The sequence below is a fragment of the Muntiacus reevesi genome, chromosome 3 (assembly GCF_963930625.1).
Source record: "Muntiacus reevesi chromosome 3, mMunRee1.1, whole genome shotgun sequence".
NCBI lineage: Eukaryota > Metazoa > Chordata > Mammalia > Artiodactyla > Cervidae > Muntiacus > Muntiacus reevesi.
Window position 1 is genome coordinate 231980839 of NC_089251.1, and position 22407 is coordinate 232003245.

At 36.5% G+C, this 22407-nt stretch overlaps 1 protein-coding gene across 6 annotated transcripts in view; it reads right to left on the reverse strand.

Annotated features, from left to right (window-relative positions):
* Window positions 1-4333: 4333 nt before the first annotated feature.
* The window catches only part of CYTIP (cytohesin 1 interacting protein), a 78018-nt gene continuing 59944 nt past the window's right edge, over window positions 4334-22407 (reverse strand). For all 6 annotated transcript variants that reach the window (XM_065927862.1, XM_065927860.1, XM_065927864.1 and 3 more), the window contains 5 exons: window positions 22079-22181; window positions 21764-21857; window positions 18941-19010; window positions 10637-10703; window positions 4334-7991 (listed from right to left, as the gene is read on the reverse strand). In XM_065927862.1, coding sequence (XP_065783934.1) covers window positions 7531-7991; window positions 10637-10703; window positions 18941-19010; window positions 21764-21857; window positions 22079-22181 — 795 coding nt within the window. In that variant the 3' untranslated portion in view covers window positions 4334-7530. The remainder of the gene's footprint in view (window positions 7992-10636; window positions 10704-18940; window positions 19011-21763; window positions 21858-22078; window positions 22182-22407) is intronic.

Below are 22407 nucleotides of genomic sequence, written 5' to 3' on the forward strand. Positions count from 1 at the left end.
ACTTTCAGCATGGCTTCCTCACTAAACTCTAACATTTCTAGCTTTTGATTTAAAGAAGGTGTGTGACTCTTCCTTTCACTTGAACACTTAGAGGCCCATTGTGGAGTTATTCACTGGCCTAATTTCAATATTGTGTATCTAAGAGAATAGGGAGGCCTGAGGCAATGGGGGAGAGATGGGGGAACAGTTGGTTGGGGGAACAGTCAGAATACACATAACATTTATCAATTAAGTTTGCCATCTTATATGAACATAGTTTGTTGCAGCTCAAAACAACTATAGTAATAACATCAAAGATCATTGATCACAGATCATCATAACAAATATAAAATATAATAGTAATGAAAAAAATTTAAATATTGCAAGAATTCACAAAATGTGACACCAGGATGTGAAGTGAGCAAATGCAGCTTGCTGATAGACTTGCTTAATGTGGGGTTGCCTTCAATTTTTTTAAAGACCTTCAATTTGTTAAAAAAAAAAAAAAAAAAAAGCATTATCGGTGAAGTACAACAAAATATAGTGCAACTAAGCAAGGTATGTCTGTACCTAAAAGTGCAAATGCTAGATCATATGGTAAAATTATGTTTAGCTTCATAAAAATACTGCCAAACTGTCTTCCAAAGCACTATACTAGTTTGTATTCCCAGCAGCAATGAAGGAATATTTCTGTTAGTCCACATCCTTGCCAGCAATTTATATTGTCATTTATCTGGATTTTAGTCATCCTAACAACCATGGAGTAGTATCTTGTTACTACTTGGGATTTAATTTGTAAATTAAATTTAATTTGTAAATCCCAAGTGATAAGTGATATTGAGCTCTTTTAATGTGCTTATTTGCCACCTACATACCATCTTTGGAGATGTGCTTGCTCACATCTTTTGAGTATGCTTTAATTGGGTTGTTTGCATTCTTATTTTTGAATTTTAAAAGTTCTTTTTATATTTTGGATGCAAGTTCTTTTTCAAATATGTGTTTTGCAAATATTTTCTCCCGGTGTAAGGTTTTTCTTTTGATCCTTTTAACAGTATATTCCCTAAAGTGGAAGTATTTAATTTTAATAAAATCCAATATATCAGGTTTTGCTTTTACAAATCACCTTTTTGGTGTATGTAAAAAATTATCATCAAACCCAAGGTTACCTAGATGTTCTACTATGTCATCATCCAGAAATTTTATACTTTTATGTTCTGCATCTAGGTCTATGATTCATTTAAGTTAATTTCATGAAATGTGTAAAGTCTTGCATATGGATGTCCAATTGTTCAAGAACCATTTTTGAAAATACTGTCCTTTCTCCATGAAACTACATTTACTTCTTTGTCAAAGATCAGTGAGTATATTTGTGCAGGTCTGTGTCTGGGCACTTTAATCTGTTTTGCTCTACAAGTTTATTCTTTTGCCAAAACCATGTTGTCTCAATCATTATAGATTTATAGGACATCTAGAAATAGTTTATTATGATTCCTCTAATTTTCTTCTTCTTCTCTTCCTCCTCCTTCTTCTTATACTTCTTCTTTGGTGTTACATTGGCTATTCTATATTTTACTTTTTCATAGAAATTTTAAAATCTCTTTCTCAATGATTACAAAATAGCTTGCAGGAATGTTGATTGGGATGTCAACAAATCTATAGATTGTTAGGAAGAACTAATAGCAATACTATTGAGTCTTTCAGTCCATGAACACAGAATATCTATTTAGATTTTCTCTGATTTATTTCATCAGCATTGAGATATAAACAGATCTGTATAGATCTGTACATATTTTGTCAAGTTTATACCTAAGTGTTTCATTTTTTGGTACTGTTGTGAACAGTATTGATGGTTGAGTTTAAAATCCTAGTTGTCTATTTCTTGTATACAGGAAATCAGTTACCATGCTTTTGTATAGTGATTTGTTTCCTGTAACCTTGCTATACTCACTTATTAGTTTCAGAATGTTTGTTGTTGATTTAGGGGGATTTTCCACACTGACAATCATATTATCTGAAAACAAAGGCAACTTCATGTCTTCCTTCCCAATTTGTATATCTTTTATTTCCTTTCCTTGTCTTAATGAACTAACTAAGATTTTCAGTATAGTGGTAAATAGAAGTGGTGAGGGGATATCCTTCATGTGTACCTCATCTTAGGGGGAAAGCATCCAGTTTCTCACATCATAATATTAGCTAGCTGTAGGGTTTTAATAGATGTTCTTTATCAAGTTGTGGTGCTTATCCTCTATTCCTAAGATATACATGCTTTCTATTCTTCAAACTGTCTTATTTTCCCAAGTTCTAATAAATGTGTTATTTGCAAGATCACCTGACAATTTGCTCATAGTTAATCATATCATTTTGTGTTTTAGAGTTTTGATTATGAAAGTTTTGATTTTCTGTGGAATTCCTTTCATCTGCTCACAAAGATGTACACACATAGATGTGAAAAAGTCCAGCATATCTATCAGTGAATTCATTTAAATACATTCAGATTCCCTGAGCAGAATTTAGAAGCAAGTAACTGGTTCACTCTTTAACATTCTTTTAAAATCTTTTCATTTCATGCAGTTGGGGGACAAAGCTGGGAGGTCTATAATAGAGCTGGATAGTTTCCTCCTCAGCTTTTTGTCTGGTTATACAATCTTGGCCAATTTCTTTAATTTAAAAAGTCATTAATCTTAGCATTTCTCTATGTAAAAATTAAAAATGGTGACATTCACACTTTCTTTTTGCTCATAGAAGTTTAGAGAAGATTCAATATCTTAAGTTGTCAATTTGTGAACTCCCTGAATAGTGTTGTGACTATTGGGAGCTTCTAACGTAGCTCCCAATCCTCTTCTCCTGATGTTCATGCCTTTGTGTAAGCCCAGCTTTGTGAGTGTGGGTGGGTCCTGTGACTTTTATCTAACAAATAGATGGCACAATTGATAGAATATCACTCTTGTGATTATGTTCTGTTCTATGGCAAAGGTACTGGGATGTCAGTCTGGTTGCATTGCATTATTTAGGACTCTGTCTCACTTCCCTGGTGGCTCAGAGGGTAAAGAATCTGCCTGCAATGTGGGAGACTCAGGTTCAATCCCTGAGTTGGGGAAAATCTTCTGGAGAAAGGAATGGCTACCCCCTCTTGCCTGGAGAATCTGATGGACAGAAGAGCCTGGCAAGCTACAGTCCACGGGGTCACAAAGAGTTGGACATGATTGAGCAACTAATGCTTGTAGTATCTCTTGCTCTCTATTGTTGGGTTTTGATAAGCAAGTTGCCATGAAACCTATGGCTACAAGAAATGCTTCTGACAACAACCCTGAGGAATTGTGATACGAAATCCTTCCCCAGTCAAGCCTGTAGATAAGAACTCAGTCCTGGGTGACATCATGATTGCTTCTCTGTGAAACTCTGAGGATGTTACAAAGAGTGTAGGGTCAGACTGCCCACAGTTCAAAAGCCAATAAACAGGCCAGTTTGGTGAAAAGGAAAGCTTGCTTTATTTCAGATGCCAGCAACTAGGGGGATGGTGGGCAGACATCTGTCCAAAGGCCGTACCCACCCCCAACTGGCAGAGCACCCCCCCACAACCAGAGGGGCAAGAGCTTTTAGAAACCAAAGTGGGGTTACATACAGAAACAGCACAGTCATCTTTGACAGTCATCTTCAAATTGGTCATCAGTGGTCTAATCAAGGTCAACTTGGTTGTTTTAGGTACAGTTAATTTTCAGTTCCAGGGTGTTTCCTCCCATTTCTTTGAGGCCAATTCTTGGAATTGCGGCAGCTTATGTCATGGGTATAGTCTGGTCATCATGTAGTTAATTTTTTCACCTGGTGTTTTAGTATCTATAAGACAGCTCCTGGGTTATGGTTCAGAATATTATCTATAGTCCTTGAGAAGGAAATAAATGTCCTTAACTATATTTAATTACTACATTATTGTTATTATTTAATCTCCTTTGACTGTTTTCCTTTGTTTCTACATTTTCATTTCTCTGATTAAACTTATTCTTTGACTGAAGTTTTCCACAGACAAAAGCAGGCAGTGGATGTTGTGGAGTTGGGGGTCAAGGACCACAGGGTCCTGCTTCGTTTCAAGGAGACCCAGCTAAACATTGCCCATACTCCCGACCCACAAACCTTTGAGATAATAAATATGTTTTAAACCTCCATTTGCAGCAATTTGTCAAACAGCAACAGAAAGCTAATACAAGTGCAAAGCCTCAATTAAATAGGTAATATATTTTAAGAACCTCAAAGAGGTAGGTGTTAGTAGGTCACTCTAGATTTTTTTAAATTTCATTTCATTTAAAGTAAGTAAAGACAGAGAGAGACAGCACAAATTTCTGTAAGTGAAGAGTAGCATTCTTTATTTCATAAAGGTATCAAAATTTTATTTTATTGCCCATAGTTCTATAAGGAATTGGATATAAAGCACCAATAATTTTGTAATCCAAAGTATAGTATAGTTGTTATGTATTATTTACTATGCTTAGACTGTATACATCCACAGATATTTATACTTTATGATTAGTATACACAAGCTGTTTCCAAGTTTGATCTTCAGTTCAGACTAGGATTTTTAATATTGTTTGTATCATGCACTAAGATGGAAAAGCATTAAAAAGTAGAAATGATAAATAAAAGTCATTTCAAAAAATATAGTTCCAACCTGTCTGACATGGTGGTGTTCCTATAGTCACATGACAAGAGTGATTCCTAATAGGTTTGATTCAAATTTGATTTATCAATCAAAGCCATATTAGAAAAATGCATTTTCATAACAAATTGTTAGTTAATAAATTCACCAATATTACATATTTGACAACTTTGGGGTTAAAAAAAAAAAACTCTTCACTTTTCTTTTCCCAGTAAATTATATCAAAGTAAGTCACCATGATCATTGTGCACCAGAAAATTAGAGAAATGACATCTTCTAAAGCCCCACTGAGGTCAGATTCAGGCTGAAAAAACTATGCTATGAGAAATTTACCCACATTTCCACTCAACAAGAGGTTTCTTACAACCTGTGAACACACAAAACATGAGATGCCCTTCCTTCCTGTACTTTGGTTAAAAATGCTTAACTTTTTTCCCCAACATATCTAACTTGACTCTCACGCTTCTTATCGCAGATGACGGCGCAACACGCTGTTCTTCTTCCCTCTACCATTTTGGGTTTGATGCTTACTGTAAGACGGTATCATACAATATTTAACACTTCAAACCACAGAAAAGCAAATGACATCTTGTCTGCTTTTCCAGATGAACTGTGGTAGTTCTTAAAACATTGTTCACGTAGAATACTTTAAAATCATCTTTCCTAAAATAAATGTGGTATTTTTGCCCCTGGACTTGGTGAAAGAGGATTAACAGAAAATGCTACATTCATGTAAGCAGATCTTTAACATGACAATTCTAGTCTGTGGTGAGAAATAAGCAATATCTGTCAAATCACAATTGATTTGCAAGCCCCTGGTGAAAATAAATGTATTGCTAACCGTGTAGCTATTATAAGTTATGTGCTTATGTCTGAAAACTTGCTTGTAGACCTGAGAAGAGTCACCTTATATATGTTTGCCTTCCTATGTACCAAATAGAGTTTTTTCTCCTATTTACAATACCCTTATTCATGCAATATCTACAATTGTACATTTTAGACATTGGGGTTGGGGCAAATGGTAGTCCTGTGGTGATAACTACACAGAACCAGCAAAGAGGTGAGCAACATCCAGAGAGACTCAGCAGGTAAGCTAGAGCTGGGAAAAACCAGCTTCCATTATTAGCCCTCCCAGTGACATGGGAGCTTCTCTGAATACCTGCTTCCTTCTCTATATGCCTAACGTCTCTCTACAGGCTTATTTCTGGGATCACATGGACAACATCCTTCACCTATTATGCATTCAGTAAATGGCAGACAAGACTGCCGTTGTTCCTGTGAAAGCTCTAATTTTCACATGAATGATTCTTACGCAGAGCCCACTGGACACTCCTGAATTTAAAGAATTAATAGAAAGTATGACCCATTAGCGGAGAAGGCAAGGGCAACCCACTCCAGTACTCTTGCCTGGAAAATCCCATGGGCGGAGGAGCCTGGTGGGCTGCAGTCCATGGGGTCGCTAACAGTCAGACACAACTGAACGACTTCGCTTTCACTTTTCACTTGCATGCATTGGAGAAGGAAATGGCAGCCCACTCCAGTGTTCTTGCCTGCAGAATCCCAGGGATGGGAGAGCCTGGTGGGCTGCCGTCTATGGGGTCACACAGAGTCGGACATGATTGAAGAGACGCAGCAGCAGCAGCAGCAGCAGCATGTCCCATTAGAAATATTTTCCTATTTTATTTTATCATTTATTTCTTACCCTACAAGCTTCCTTGCCCTCATCTCTTTTTTTCTCAAAATGAGTCACTCTTTACTCAGTTTAATTGTATCAGCTGCACTCAGTCATCTATCTCTCACACATACACACATACACATGCACACACAGCATTCACAATCAGTACGGACTGTTTATTGCATTGTCCAGATTATCTATCCTAGAATATAGGTAATGAGCAGCTGTATCACCAGAACAGAGATATCATGAACTTTAATGGGCATTGAATAAAAATGTGATTGAAAGGTGAGGAGTAAAGTGATACCAACATAACTAATAGACAAGAGAGTGCTGAGGCAATAACTATTAAGAATATATAATATAAAGTGAGGAGTAATGTGAAAAAAATTCCACAGGAGGAAAATCTTTTTCCTAACTCTAATTTTTCAAATTTTAGATATTTGTTCAAAAAAATCACAAGGCTGTAGGATCTTGAGAGTTCCAGACTTGTCATCAATGTTTAGGAAGAGCAAAAGTTGAACCAGGTAAGAAAGACATCCTAATTCATTTTGTTTAGGCCACCAATAAAAAAGACCTTACTATAGTCTTCTTTAGCACCCATCTTAGAAAACATCTTTCAATGAATTTTATAAGCTTAAATCATCCTATTAAATCTACTTCTTGCTTCATTGTCACTGTGGATGTAAAAAAGGGTTGATGATCATCTTTGCTTCTAATCTTTCATAAATTTGAACAGAAACATTCAAAATCACCTATGAATAAGCCTCTCCATACTCTTCTGAGCTTAAGCAAATATGAAGTTTTGTAACCTACCAATTAATCTACAGAAGGTATTCCAAATAATTACATTCTATCACTTTCTTATTTACACTTGATTCTAAAATTTCTCAACTTTTCACATGACTAATCTAGAAAATAAATATTACCCTTGCTTTCACAGGCAGCATTAAAATAAGCAGGCACTTGAGTTAATTTGCTATATTTTGTAATTTATTATTATTTAATTTTCCTACTGCCTGCTTAGAACTTGAACCGTTCTGGTTAAAAAATATTTGCAGAAGCATACATAATGGTACAAAAGTTTAAATAAAGTTCACTACCGCTATGAAATGCAATGTCAGTTTTGCAATCCATCTGCACTTTCCCACTAAGTTGGGTGGAGTTGATCTAAAGGAATCTGAAGATATTTACAAAATAAGCTAATATGAAAGGGCACGACAGCCCATTAAAAGCGACTCTCTTCCTCTTCCACAGCGCGGTGAAGGCCTGGGATGAATTTCAAGAGCTGTTTCCGGACACTTCCCCTTCTGCTTTTCCTGGGCAGGGTCCCATACATGCCTGAGAAGTTGCCTTCGCACAAAGGAGACATGGACCCACTGCTGGCAGAGCTAATGCTCCGGTTCCTCCTCGAAGAAGACCTCTTCAGAAAATCATCTCCTTCCCTGGGGACAAAGCACTCATCATCTGTGCTTGTCTGGCGGCTGAAGGCTTCCCGACTGGAGTCTTCAGACGCGCAGGTCTGGTACCCATCCTCACTGTCTATCGTCATGGAGCTCAGCCAGCTCTTACAACTGCTTGCACTGGATAATCGATTCCGGTCCAGGAGGGCTGGGCCAGGCAGGAGTCCAAGCAATGTGGATTCATCTATGTCCATATTATCCAAACTTGGGCAGTTAGTTGCATCACCTAGAATGCAGAAAAGAAAGTCTACTGTGAAATAGATCTAAACATCACTTCTTACAAGTAAATACATCAAAATTTCTTTTTGAAAGGCAGAAGAAAGAGTAAGGGTAAATAATTCTTTTCACCAAGCTTGCACAAATAAGTGACTGTCTATGAGATCATTTGATAAGCTTAAGAGTATGAGTTTTCAAGCTATTTGTCCATAGACTGTGTGTGCTCAGTTACTCGGTTGTGTTTGACTCTTTGTGACCCTGTGACTGTAGGCTGCCAGGCTCTTCTGTCCATGGAGTTTTCCAGGCAAGAATACTGGATTAGGTTGCCATTTCCTACTCCAGAGAATCTTCCTGACCCAGGGACCAAACCTCCATCTCTTGCATCTCCTGCATTGGTAGGCGGATAATTTAGCACTGTGACACCTGGGAAACACTTGTTGATGGATTAGTTTCATGTAAAGGATTCCATTGTCACAAAAATAGTCTAGATTAAATAAATTGAAATAAAATTCTTCACATGAAAACAATTCAACTCATCTAACAGCATTCCAGTGCAACTTTAGAGAATTTCCAAAAGAATCATTTCTTACATTGAAGTGATCCTGCCACTTTTTATTAAAATCATCATAGAAATGGGTTCCAAAGAATATACTTGGAGAAATGCCCTCTTATGGATTTTCTCTATTTTAGTTTCTCTGATTTTTTTTTTTTACTGCATTTTTTATTATTATAACATCACTTGAAGTGTATGGAAAGCACAGTTATAAAACCTGCACCTTACGGACTGATTATTAGAGAATTCAAAGATGTTTAGAACAGAAAGGATATCTTAGAGCCTCGATATTCCCAGTTTATTCTTAGAATACTTAAATACTTAAATTCTTTGAAATGGTAGTGTATCCAGAAAACATCCCTGTCCTAAAATAAATAATCATTTGAAAAAATTGAATGTTATCTGCTTGGCTGAATTTCTTCATCCACTTTTTATAACCTACATCTGGGCTCTCCAAACTCAAATTTTAATCTCATACCAACAGCCTGTTCATATCCCACTTGCTTCTGTACTATCTGAGTTGTTTGGTATGCTGCTCAAAGGAAGGAGATTATATGTAATACTAGCCAGAAAAAAAAATCATTTGAAGGTGACTTTGCTTCCGGAAAAGTAATAGAACATTACACACTCAGAAATGTGTTTTTTTTAACCTCATGCTGATTGTCTCTACTGCTGCTCTCCTTTGCCCTTGGTTGACAATATTAAAAGAGACTGTTTGTTTATTTTTCCATTTGATCTGCAAGGTTGAGTAGGGTCAGCCCTGTGGTGACCAGTTAAAATGCATTCTTTTTTGTTAACAAAACCTACTTTATTTCATCTGGCAACAAGTTGATGAATGTCTTTTGATTGGAGAGCATTTGGCTTGTAGAATCTCATGCCCTGGATGTTTATTCTAGATCTATAAAAAGTAAACTAAAGAACTCTTTTAATCTCTCAAAAAAATATAGACAATGGCCTTATGAGGAGCCAATCTCCTTGATCCTGAAATGAGGACCTTGCCTATACAAGGCCATGACCATAGAACCACAGAACTGCCTACACTTATCAGATCAAACCCCATCTCCCCTTCAGGATGCTCCTCTGCAAGTGAAGGCAAAGATATCCCAAACACCATGAAGTCTACAGAAATCCAGGAAGCGGTCATATATTTGTGCCTCTGACTTGTTAGCAAATTTTATATCCCTCAGAAAAACCCTGTTATACATTTTTAAGACTATTACTTTATAAACACAAATAGAGAAGTAACTCATATGTGTTTCATTTCCTGAAAAGAAAGAACTTGAACACAAACTTCTGTCATATATTAGTGCCAAATTAAGAATTTAATGTATCTTTTTTTCTATAAACAGATGATCACTTTAACCAACAGATATTGTAAGGTTACAAATAGAGACTTTAGGTCAGTCTTATCCAACCAAGATATAACCTATATTTCACACCCACATCGCTAGTGGTTTCAGTGCATTATTTGTACACATAAGTTCATTCCTCAGGTTATACCAGTCACAGAGCAAGTACCAAGTCAACAAATTTTAAACTCAACCCTTCTTCTCAGAATGCATACAATGGCAAGAAGCATGTATTTACTGTTTTAAAGATCCTTAACATTTCTTGGGTTTGAGGGCCATGAAGGAGAATACCTCTGCATTATTGTAACTTACACAATTTGAACAAATAATACAAGCTCCACCTAAGGAGCATGCTACCATTCCAGCTTCAAGAGTTTCTCAGAACTACACAGCCCCTGAGCCATAGGTATTCTCAGGAATTTAATTCATCTGCCAAATAGGAAAATGAGGCAATCATTCATATTGCTCTTCTAAAATCCCCAGGTGCTTCTTGCGAGTGTGTGCATGCATACATGCATGTCCATGTTTTCATGTGCATGTGTTATATGTATGGAAGAGGGGACGTCATTGGACTTACCTCTCCTCCAAACACACTGGTCACTCCAAAAGCCAAGCCAAAGGAATACAAACTATTTTTGACCCATGCTAGACAATTTTTTCCTTGTAATGATGCCAATCTTAAAACAAGTTAGACACAGAAGTACTGAAAGAATGAAATGTAAGTGTGGTTTCTGAACCGGAAATCACATTTACCATGAAGCAGGCGTTGTTCCTGTAACTGCAGAGATCTGAACTCCACCCATTTCTTCTTCAAGGTTTGCTGAGAAAGAAGAAAAAAAGTACTAATTATTAGGAAACCCCAGAGAAGACAGCAATGTACTTTCAGATGTTCAGATTTGTCAATTCATTTTTTTCATTTCTTTCTAACACTAACAATCCCTCTCATTCATTTGAAAGATTTTTTTTTTCTGTGTAATAGGAGAATATTGGAAACACCAATTTCTCAAGAAATAGTCTAGAAGCACCAACAAATTGAAACAATGACATTGTTTCAATAGAGACGACAGATACGACAAATAGAAACAATGATATTTATGGGTTTTTTTAAATTATTGGAAAAACAGATTGCTTGGGTTTGTGTCCACTTACTAGCTGATTCAGCAAGACTTTAAACTCTAGGCTTCTCTCATCTATAACATGAGGACAACAGAACCTAAACCCTGGGATTTTCATGAGGGTTATAAGCATTAGTAGATGAAAATGGGTGGAAGGGTGGATACAGCTTAGTAAATGTTCAAAAAAATGTCATGATCATTTTGAATGGACACAGAAGATGTGGTACATATATACAATGAAATATTACTCAGCCATGAAAAAGAATGAAATAATGCCATTTGCAGCAACATGGATGGGCCTGGAGATTATCACACTAAGAAAAAAGCAAGTCAGAAAGAGAAAGACAAATACTATATGATATCACTTATAAGTGGAATCTAAAAAAGTGATACCAATAAACTTATTTATAAAACAGAAACAGATTCACAGACATAGAAAACAAACATGCTTATCAAAGGGGAAACAGGGCAGGGGAGGGATAAATTAGGAGTATAGGATTAATACATACATACCACTATACATAAAATAGATAAACAACAAGAATTTATCGTACACCACAGAGAACTACATTCAGTATCTTATAGTAACATGTAACAGAAAGAAATCTGAAAAAAAAATATGTATAACTGGATCACTTTGCTGTACATCCGAAACTAACACAATATTGTAAATCAATTGTATTTCGATTAAAAGAAATACCACCATCATTCTATAAGCCTGGGTCATTAACACTGTCTTTTCTGCTGGAAATCTATTTATTTTCTATACACAAAAGGGAAGCTGACCAGCTCTAAAAGATATCCTTGGAGGGCTAAACTTAGAACATTTCTTAACAGTTCTTGACTTCTTAGCTGCTTCCTTCCTTGGCTGCCCTGTGCATGAGAACAGTGGCCCAGGGAGGGATGAAGTGGCTGTTGTAATGGTCACAACTGCACATGAGGCCTGGCCTAGCCCACAGCCAGGCTGTGGATGGGAATCGAAAGTCAACGAAGCAGAAGGCACCCAACAAGGCAAAAAGGCTCCTTCTCCCTTCTCTCTGCTTTTTACTCTACCCCTTCCTTTGCCACTTCAGGTCCCCACCGCAAGCCCCCAGGTTTAGGTCCCCCACCACTCAGATTTGCCTGTGAACCCTTATCAGGAAGGAAAGGCAGTCTGGTTAGAAACAAGTGGTCCTTTGTACAAATCAGCCTGGAAGGGGTAGACGAAGGCTAAAACGGGAGAGTGGGGAAAAAGTACATTTGGAAGGGGAAGACTAAAGGAAAAGAAAATATTACAAGAGTGTCATTAAATGTTTAAGGGGGACTCTGGCTGGTTCAGGGAATGAACAATCACTGGGCCGGATTTTCTCAGCCTTGATACAGTAACATATAGCGGCACTCTAATGCCTGTCAATATAATATGTGATCAACAAGTCAAAGACATAAAATACCTCGCTCAGTTAATTCCTTGTTCTTTCGATCCTAAAACATAGTCTACCTGGCTCTAAGACTGCTGGGCTGCCTGAATTATAGCTCTTGTAAACCTGAGGTCATGTGAAGGTCAGAGTCAGGAAACCAGGAAGTACAGAACCAGCAGGGATCTGGCATATACACTAAGTCCTTTTCTCCTTCTTAAAGAGGTTTATGTCTTACAAGAGGATAGAGTCCAATTGGGGAGCATAAGACCAATACTCAAAACTAATTATAGGCAGAAGAGGAAGATGTATTTCTGTACTTACTACCTATAAATACAAAGTCAGGGCTTGCCAAATAGTTTCTGTGAAAATAAAGGTTTTTAAGTATCAAATCTGTTGATTTGTCCCAGTCATCTCAGTATGTCGTCACTTAAACCAAGAAAATACCAGTGTAAAGAGCAGCTGTGTCAAAGTGACTAAGAGCTTTTAGTCCGTATTGAAGCTTCCCTATTTTCTTCAGAGTCTGTTTCGGTCTACTGTTAACATCACAGTGGTGTATTTGGACAAATCTAACCTCTCGTTATTAGAAGAAAATTGAAGCGTAGGCAGGATCTAACCCTACTAGGCCACATCAGCTCAACTCACTGTGCCTGGTTCAGTGCCTGTCATACTGAAGCTGCTCCTTAAATGTTGGCTAAATGAATATATGAAAGGGTGGCTTCCTGAAAAAAACACTCAGCTGTCACAGACTGGATATTTGGTTGAATATGTCTCCAAAGTTTTCATTCTCCATGAAACTTATAGATAAACATTTCCATGGCACTTTACTACTTATATGCCACCTGGGTTTCCCTGGTGGCTCAGACAGAAAACAGTCTGCCTGCATGCAATGCAGGAGACCCTGGGTTTGAACCCTGGGTCGGGAAGATCCCCTGGAGAATGGAATGGCTACCCACTCCAGTATTCTTGCCTGGAGAATTCCATGGCCAGAGGAGCCTGATGGGCTACGGTCTGTGGGGTCACAAAGGGTAAACATGACTGAGCAACTAACACTTACTACTTTCATAGTGCTTTCATGGATAACTGTCCTAAAAGTTCCAATTAAAAAATAAAGGTTCAATGTAGCAAAATGTTTCCCAAGGGCCACAGACTCAGTAAATATCAGAGAATAGTTCCCTCAGTTATCCCACTAGATGTGCTGTTTTCATGTCAAACATTTGAATCATAGGTCACAAGAAAGGGAATCCCTGAAAATTTAGCTCAGAAGGGACCATTGTTTCTGAAGAAGAGGTCGTGGCCACACAAGGAGTCTTTGTGAGACAAGGCACGCTAACGTAGCAGGATGCACAAACTAAATGTCATCGCGTGAAGGGGAAGCTAATCTGACTCTGCTTAATAGGTCAGACCCAGACATTTCTAGCCCAAGTGATGAGCTGGAAATCTCACAATTACAAGATTGGAAAGGCAATAGAAACGAAAGATGATGAAGAGGAATGAACCCAAAGTTCTACTAGACCTGGAGAAAAAGAAAGAGGTCAGGAGAAAATTAGACCCTGTGTGAGGCAGAGACAAAGAAAGGTTTCCTGCTTGATAGAAGAACCTTGGTTAAGCTCTACCACCATGAAAAGGAGGCTGAACAAAGCTGCTAAGGGTGACTATAGCTCATGGAAAGCTTGTACCCACAGGGGCAGAAGCACATGAATGCAGCCTTATGACCCAAGCTGCACACTGGCCCCCGGGGAAGGCATCCAAGCTGCCAGGCCTGGCTCCGTGCTGGAGGTCTTGAGGTGCAGAGCAGAGGCCACTGCCCAGTTCACACTGAGTGGCACCGAGAGGCCAAGGGAAGCAGGCAATCCACACTCCAGAACGCCACAGAAGTTTCATGATAAGAAAGACAACAAAACTGATAATCAGTACATGAATTCTCTGCAAACAAAATAAAAATAGAAAAGTGTTCAAAGACTAAAATAAAGAGTATTTTCAATCCTCTGAGAGAGAAATGTGATGTTCCTAAGAACAAGACATTTGAAACAAAGGAAGACAAGAAAAGATAGGCATGAAAATGAATTATTTGAAAATAAAAAATTAATTTTTAAAACAGTAGAAATAACACATTCTATACAGAACACAGACAACATTACTAAAGATAATATGAAGGAATTAAAAAATAACATAACGATGAAAAGAATTGAAAAAAGAACGTAGATACAGTATATACATACAGATATATATGTATGAGTGAATCACTGCTATACACCTGAAACTAACATAGTTGATTGTAAATCAATTGTACTCCAATTAAAAAATTAAATAAAAACATATTGTGATACAAAATCTGAAAGGGTGGTTAAGAAGCATGGAAGGTAAATCAAAAGACTCTGAAATGTGCCTAGCAGGAGTTTCAGAAGATTATCCAGGGAATGATGAGGAAGGTATATTCACAGAGGTCAAGCTGATGATTACCCCAAACCGAAGAAAGTCACAAAAACTGAGGACACTGAAAGTTCCCAGAAGGATAAATTTAGAAATGAATCCAAGCCTAATCAGACTGTGGTGAAACTAGATCAGTAAAGACAAAAGAACACCTTAAAAGCAACCAAGAAAAAGATGAATAATTGACCAAAATTGAAATACTGGGTTTTGAAAAGAGCCCCAAATGGGAAATCCTCTAGAGAGAATTACCAAGAAAAAAAAAGACATAAAAAGTAGTACAAATGAAAATGGGGACATAAGCACAGCTTGTTAGAAAAGAAAAAGATGAAAATAGAATGTTTATTATCAACTTCGTGCAATAAATTTGAAAATTTCAAAACTTTACTAGCAAAAACATCATTCAATAAAGCTGGCTCAAGCAAAAAACAAACAAACAAAAGCAGAAACCTTGAGCAGTCTTATAAAGAAACTAAAACCGAGTTTAGAAGTATTCACATCAAAAAGAGCCCCAAGTCCAGGTGATTCAGATAGTGTTACAAGAATTCTGCCAGAGGACAAAAAGGGGAAGAGATTCCTCAGCTCATGCTAAGAGCCTAGTAAATTCGATACCAAAACTAAAAAAGCAGATTAAAAAAAAAGATAGTTTGAGAGAAGAAAATTACAGGCCGTTCTATCTGTAAAATGAAGTTAGCTTCAACAATTCTAAAGAAAATGTCAGCAGGCCAAATCTACAAGTATATAAAAAGTATAAATTATGACCACAATTTACATAGTTATGTTATTCTTATTATAATTATGTAAATTATGAATATATTATAGAAATGCAAGGGTGTTTTTACATTAGAAATCTTTAAATGTTATTCACCAAACTGACAGATTTTTAAAAATAAATGAGAAGACCATCTCAACACTTACAGAAAAAAAAGTACCTGCTACAAGATAATATACAAGCACTGTAAAAACAACTAGCAAACTTGGTATAGAAGGGAACCTTCTTAACATGAAAAGTATATCCCTGGAGATAAAGAGTCAAAAGAACTCCCTTTATGGTCAAGAGCAAAGTTAGGATGCCTACTAGTTTAGTTTCTATTCATCACTGTATTGTAGACCTTCCCCAATATAGCAAAATAAGAGCCAAATATCATTCCTAATAGATAGTTACTATCTTCATGAGAAATTCAAAATAATCTATAGATAATTAAAAATTATATATAGTCTGGCAAAGTGTTTGAGTATAATAACAGCATAGGAAAATTTATTTCACACATCTATGAATAAACCTCAAAACAATATTTTTAATAAAGTAACTATATAAGAAAAATCATTTTACAAAGGGATAAATCTAATAAAAGATGCATAAGGTCTATCTGCATAAAAATATAGGACCTTATTGAAATACAAAAAATAATTAAAAATTTTCTAGTGAGATAGTCTTGTCAGTAAGAAAGCTCAATAGCATACAGATATCAGGTTCCTCAAATTGATCTATATAAAACCATGATACTTATCAAAACTCCAAAATTATAGAATTTGACAATCTGATTCTAAAATGTGCACAATTAAAGGGCCAAGAATAACCTAAAAATCTTGCCCAATCAGACATCAATATTTATTACAAAGGTAGAATAGCTGAGTCTGAGAGAAACAAATTAATCAATGGATCAGAATGAGAAGCCTATAAGATTCATTCATATATGGAACTAGTATAAAAATAGAAGTTTCATTTCAGATCCACTGGGGAAAAGGAAAGACTGTATAAAATAAATGGTACTGGGAGAACTGAGTTTCCAAAGAGAAAAAATAAAATAAAACTGGAATCCTATCTTATACCACATAAAAAATTAACTTTAAGTGAATTAAAGACTTCAATATAAAAAAAAAATACTTTAAACTTTTAGAAGTAAATATAGAAAATGCAAATTACCTACAAAAATAAACAATTAGGAGAGCCCTCATAAACAAAATATCAAAGAACAATACAATCAAAGTGCTAAGGAGACAAAACATCAGCTTAGAATAATCCAATTACCTATAAAACTCTTTCAATAGCAGCAGTGAAATAAATATTTTTCAATAACGACCCACCCACCCTCACTAAAAGAAACACTATGACAAGAAGGAAAGTAAACCCAAAAGTAAAGAACAGAATATAGGAAACGGGGCAAGCCCATCAGTTCACAGGTTGGTATACTTGCTCATTACCAGCTGTTAGGAATAAAAACCTGTCTTTTTTATTTTAAAAATTGATAGAATTTTCTAAAGTAAGCAATAATAAAGAAGATGGAATCTTAAATGGACGTTTTAAGATGTTAAGATTCGTGATATTCTAGGAGAGGATGGAGGTGTTGAAAATGTTCTAGGTTAGAAAAACAATAAAGTATGTATATTAAAACTTTAAGAGAAAATGTTCGAAGCACAGAAAATGCTTATAAACATGCAAATATGTGTCGTGCAAGAGAGTTCTTTATTCCATGAAACATAAACCTATTTTTCACTTATGTTTTAAGTAACGTTACTAGCTTATATTCTACATTCCTTTCTTTTTTTTTTTTAACAAAAGGCTGAAACAGCCAGTTTTACTTTTTCAAAAAAGATTTTCACTAAGACCCTCTTCTGCAGAAGCAAATTAGCTTTTGACAGTTTTAAAAAACCTAAAAATAATATGATGAGCTATTTATTCCTTACAAAACTTTAATGATAAAATGTTAGAGACACTTCTTTTAACTTGAAAACTAACACTCACTATTTACAATATCCTGAAGGTCCTAACCAATATTATAAAAGAAGAAAAAAATAAACTAGTTGAACAATTGGGAGTAAAGGGGCAAACTTTTATTATGTGCAGTTAATATGTTTACATAAAAAATCCAAGGGAATCTGCAAACATATAGCTAGAATAAAGGGAGTTCAGCAAGACTCTTGGATCTAAAACTTTACATAAATATCAATAGCAATAAGCATTAGAAAAATTAAAAGATCACTTTAATTACAGCAAGAAAAATTTAGAAATAATTATATTTATTAATTAAAACTACAATTTAAATTTATTTATTATATAGGAATAAATCTATCAGTGTATATGTAATGTACATTATATAATATGTAATGTATAATCAGTGTAAATATAAAATGGATGAAGAAAATACAGAATGTTTTTGAAGTACATAAAAGACTTGAATGGAAAGACACAGACCCTGTGTTTGAAGTAAGCAAAGCAAAAATCATAAAAATGTTCATTGATCTTATTTATTCAAGACAATTCAATTCTTATCACAATCTAACAGAGGATATTTTTTTCAAGAAATTTTATAAATTGATCCAAAAGATCAGAGGGATAAGCAAAATGACAAGAATATAAAACTAATGTTGACAAAGAAGAAAACAGGGCTTGTTGATAAACCAGATGTGGGAGAAAGGAGGAATACAAGATAAAACAGAAATAAGGTAACTCTACCCACTTGGGCCAAATAATTAGGATGCACATGAATGAGGACCTAGATTTCATGGCCTGCCAGAACTTCCTCATTCTAGGAAACTGATATTTTTTAGGCCCTCAAAGAGCCCAGAGAATTTTCACTGAACATCCTGCATTGTTCAGTATCTCCTGAAAACTTCAGTTTCTTCTCCAAAGTTGACAGTGTATTTGCCAGCAAAAGCAGATTCAAGGACATCCACAGGAGTAGAGGCACTTGATCTTTGTAGTAAGAAGGAGGCAAAATGGAAGGACAGCAGAAAACAAAAATCCTAGGCCTTCCTGCACACACATACAGCACTTAGGAAAATTGACAGCTCCTCCATCTTTGTTTTTTCCCAAACAGAATGTAAATCAAAAGAGATCACAGGTGCATTAATGAAAACTTCTTCAGGTGATGTGCTTTCCTGTTGCCTTTCTGAGCCCCATAGACAGAAGGAGGAAGGAAGGAAGTGATTTGCCCTGGTTTGTAGAATTTAATATTCCTGCAAAGGTAATTGTATGGCTCTTGATAATTCAGCAGTTTAGACTCATCACGACATTTCATCTTCAAGGGCTATCTCAATTCTTTAAATAGATCTTTATTCTTCCACTCACACATTCAAGGATGAAAAATTTGCCTCACTGTATTAAATTAAATTACCTTTAAAACTTGCAGCTTTGCCTCAAGCTCTGTTCTTTTGAGAATCATTGTTCCATTAAGAGTCTCTATCCTGTTTTAAGAAAAAAAGGAGGGGGGCGGGAAATAACATGAGTGATTCAAACAAGCACCATCCCTTACGGGGTACTACACTTTGAGCACAGACTATCCTCAAAAAGCAACATAAATGTCACCATTCTCATGGCACTTCAAGTATCTGGACCTAAGCCAAACCTTCTGACAACATTCAAAGAAAGAATTTGGGGAAAAAAAAAAATACACCCTTTGAGAGGGTGACTAGAAGAAAAGACTCTGGTTTATTTGTAAACTGTAGCTCATTTTATAGAAGCCACTCTAGGGCAATGATGGTTGTTCTCGTGTTGTGTGGTCTGGCTGAACCACTTCTCATTTGGTGAATATTCATTGGGCATCTACTATGAGGCAGACTCTAGACACCATGCTAAACGTGAGGAATACAGCAATTGAAAACCCGCGTTAGGGACTTTCAAACAATGAAATCAAAAAACTACTTCTTAAAATGGGAAAATCTTTTCTTCCTTAAGATTCTAGAAAATTTTACCTCTGTAAATTGCCCAAACCTTAGAACTAGAACAAATCGGATCAGAACTACTGAGATATTAACTTTCAAATGACTCATCTCAAAACTTTTAAGTGTACAAACTTTAATCCTATAATTATCAATTTAATGGTGTTCTTTATCCTATACCAATGCCTTTCTGAAAATAAAGAGACTTGTTCTATCCTGAGTGATTTATTTGTTTTGTGGGCTCAAGTTAGAAGCCTTTATTTTGACTACTAAAGCATCATTCTGAATGAGAGAAATACGACGTATGAGATACAAAACTAAGCATCTTTTTGAGGATTGGTTCAAAGTCATTCTGATAAATAAGCTGTAACTCTATAAAGATGCAAGAAATTTGTCCAGGTAAAATAAAAATATTAAATGCAGTCTATTGGGTATGACGCTGTTTCCAAATAGCATTATACCCAAGACAATGAGATGATAGCAAGTCAACAAATCAGCTTTCTCATTTTGGGCTCTTGACTCTAGATGATAGGGAGGATCCATGTGAATCTGTTTGATACCTTACTGTTGATCTGATCTACCCAAGCAACAGATATCTGTGGGCAGAACTGTAGGCATAGATTGGCCGCTGTCTTCAGTATTTGTACAAATTGTCTCTCATTTCCCTGACCTCTGGATTTCCACTTGTCTCCACCCACTACTGTATACACCTGAGGTCTGCCCACTTCACCCATTTGGAATACAGGCTTCTGATTCTAACCACAAGCATGTTCCCTTGAACATGTTCCTACCTCATAGATTGAAATTTCTCTGGAGCTAGAGTGGTCCTCGTCCTTTATCCTGAACTCATAGGAACTATAGAGTTGGACACCGTCCTCTTCCACCACAAGTCATCTTCCGAAATTACTCTCACACAACCGCCTCCCACCCCCCCCCCAAAAAAAAGCCTCCTTTGAAGTTTTAGACTAAGCATGTCCAGGGAATTTTTTTATTGCCAGCTTGCAAGGAACAGCTATGGGATAGCTCGAGAAAGGATCCTGGCATCCAGAGCAGATGGTCAGGTCCCAGTGCGGGCACTTACTAGGTGGTTGGTTTTAACTAAACCTCATTTCAGTCTGAGTCACTTCGTTTATAAATAGGAATAAAATCAACTTCACGAGATGACTGTAAAGAATAAAAGATAATCAGAATAAATTCTAAACCATTAAACCTGACTGGTGAGACCCATGCTTTGCGTCCTGGAAGACACTCTGTCTTCATTTCTTACTCTATTCTTCTTAATTCACCAGCCACCAATTAATTATACTGGCTATCTCTCTATCCCTTGAACATGCCAAGCCTACTTTGATAACTTAAACCTCTCTTTTTCACCTGAAATGTTCTCACCAGGAGTGCTTCAAGTCATCCCTTCTCATCATTTCGCTCTCAGCTCAAAATTCACCTTCTCAGAAAGGACCACTTTTAACATTTCAACTAAAAATGCAGCCCTCTCATTCAGTGTTTTATCCCATACCTTTTTCTACTTTCTCCATAATAGTTATCATAATTTAAATATCAAAGTTACTTATTTTTGTGGGCTTTTCTTACCTATCTCTTTCCATAATTAATAAAGCAGTAGAAGAGTCTTTGTCTCCCTGAGCCTGTCACAGAGCTGGGAATATAGTATTTGCTCAATAAATATTATTTTAATGAATGGGTGAATTCCATCTTTGTCTTATTAGGGTCTAAGGGTGGAAACATCAGTTGAATCTCTATTGGGGAAACGCACATCCCATTAGTAAGTCGGGAATAGTAGCAGAGTCAGTGTATGTGTTGCAGGGCAGGAGGGCTGAGCAGACTGTTCTTTCAGACAACACCAGGAGAGAAAAACAACTGGCTGGTGGTACAAGAAGAAAAAGCTCGGCCCTTCTGAACTTTCATTTGCTCTAACCACAGGATTATGTCCACGGAAATTGGATCCATTCCTCTCTGTCTAAAGAGAATGTGGGCCAGTTTAATTGAATTTGAATCAAAAATAAATTTTTTTAATGTTATCCTTCCCACGCAGACGTTTGGGTTACTGATGCCCTCTGACTTCAGATGTTGACAACATGTTCAAGTTTGAGGAAACCTTGAGAAACAAAAGGAACTGATAGAAACGTCTGTACCCAGACCCCAAGCTATGGCGCGCTGCCTCCCTTCTTGTGATCCTGAACAAAAAGCCTATTCATTCACTCAACAGGCATTATGAGAGACCGTAACAACTTTTTAAGCCCCACAGGAAGCTGCCAGATAGTTACGTTAACAGGTTTCCTGATGATCTGATCAGGTCAACAACTTGTTTGTGGGTAAAGCCTTCTGTGCTCACACCATTGATGTTTGCAAGGACGTCACCTGGGAGATGCCAAGAAAAACAAGTGTTAAAATGGTTGGTTAAATAATCTTTCCTGACCCACAAATGAAACAAAACACACAAGCCCCAAACCTTGGCAACATAAAGGAGCTGAGGAAATTCAAAGCAACAATCACATCTTGACCTTCACCAGCAAAAAAAAAAAAAAAAAAAATTTCTTGCTATTTAAATAATCCCAAACATGAGCATAGTTCTGACTTACCAGCTTGCAGGCCAGCACAGTGTGCTGGGCTGTCCTCCTGGATTTTGCAGATCAGGGTGCATGTATCTGCAGAGCAGGTATTCTGGTTTGAGAGCCTGTAAGTCTGTAAAATGAGAAAGATACATAATTACTATTAAAAACCTCAAAATCTATTTGTCAAAAAAATTAAGCAGTATCAGTTACCTTACATAACATAAATATAAATAACAATTTGGGAAGCTTTTCTGAGTATAAACTGAATCTAAGGACCAATCTGACACTTCCACACATTCTGTAGCTGACCCCATTCATTAAAAAAAAAACCACATCTAGGGCTTCCCTGGTGGCTC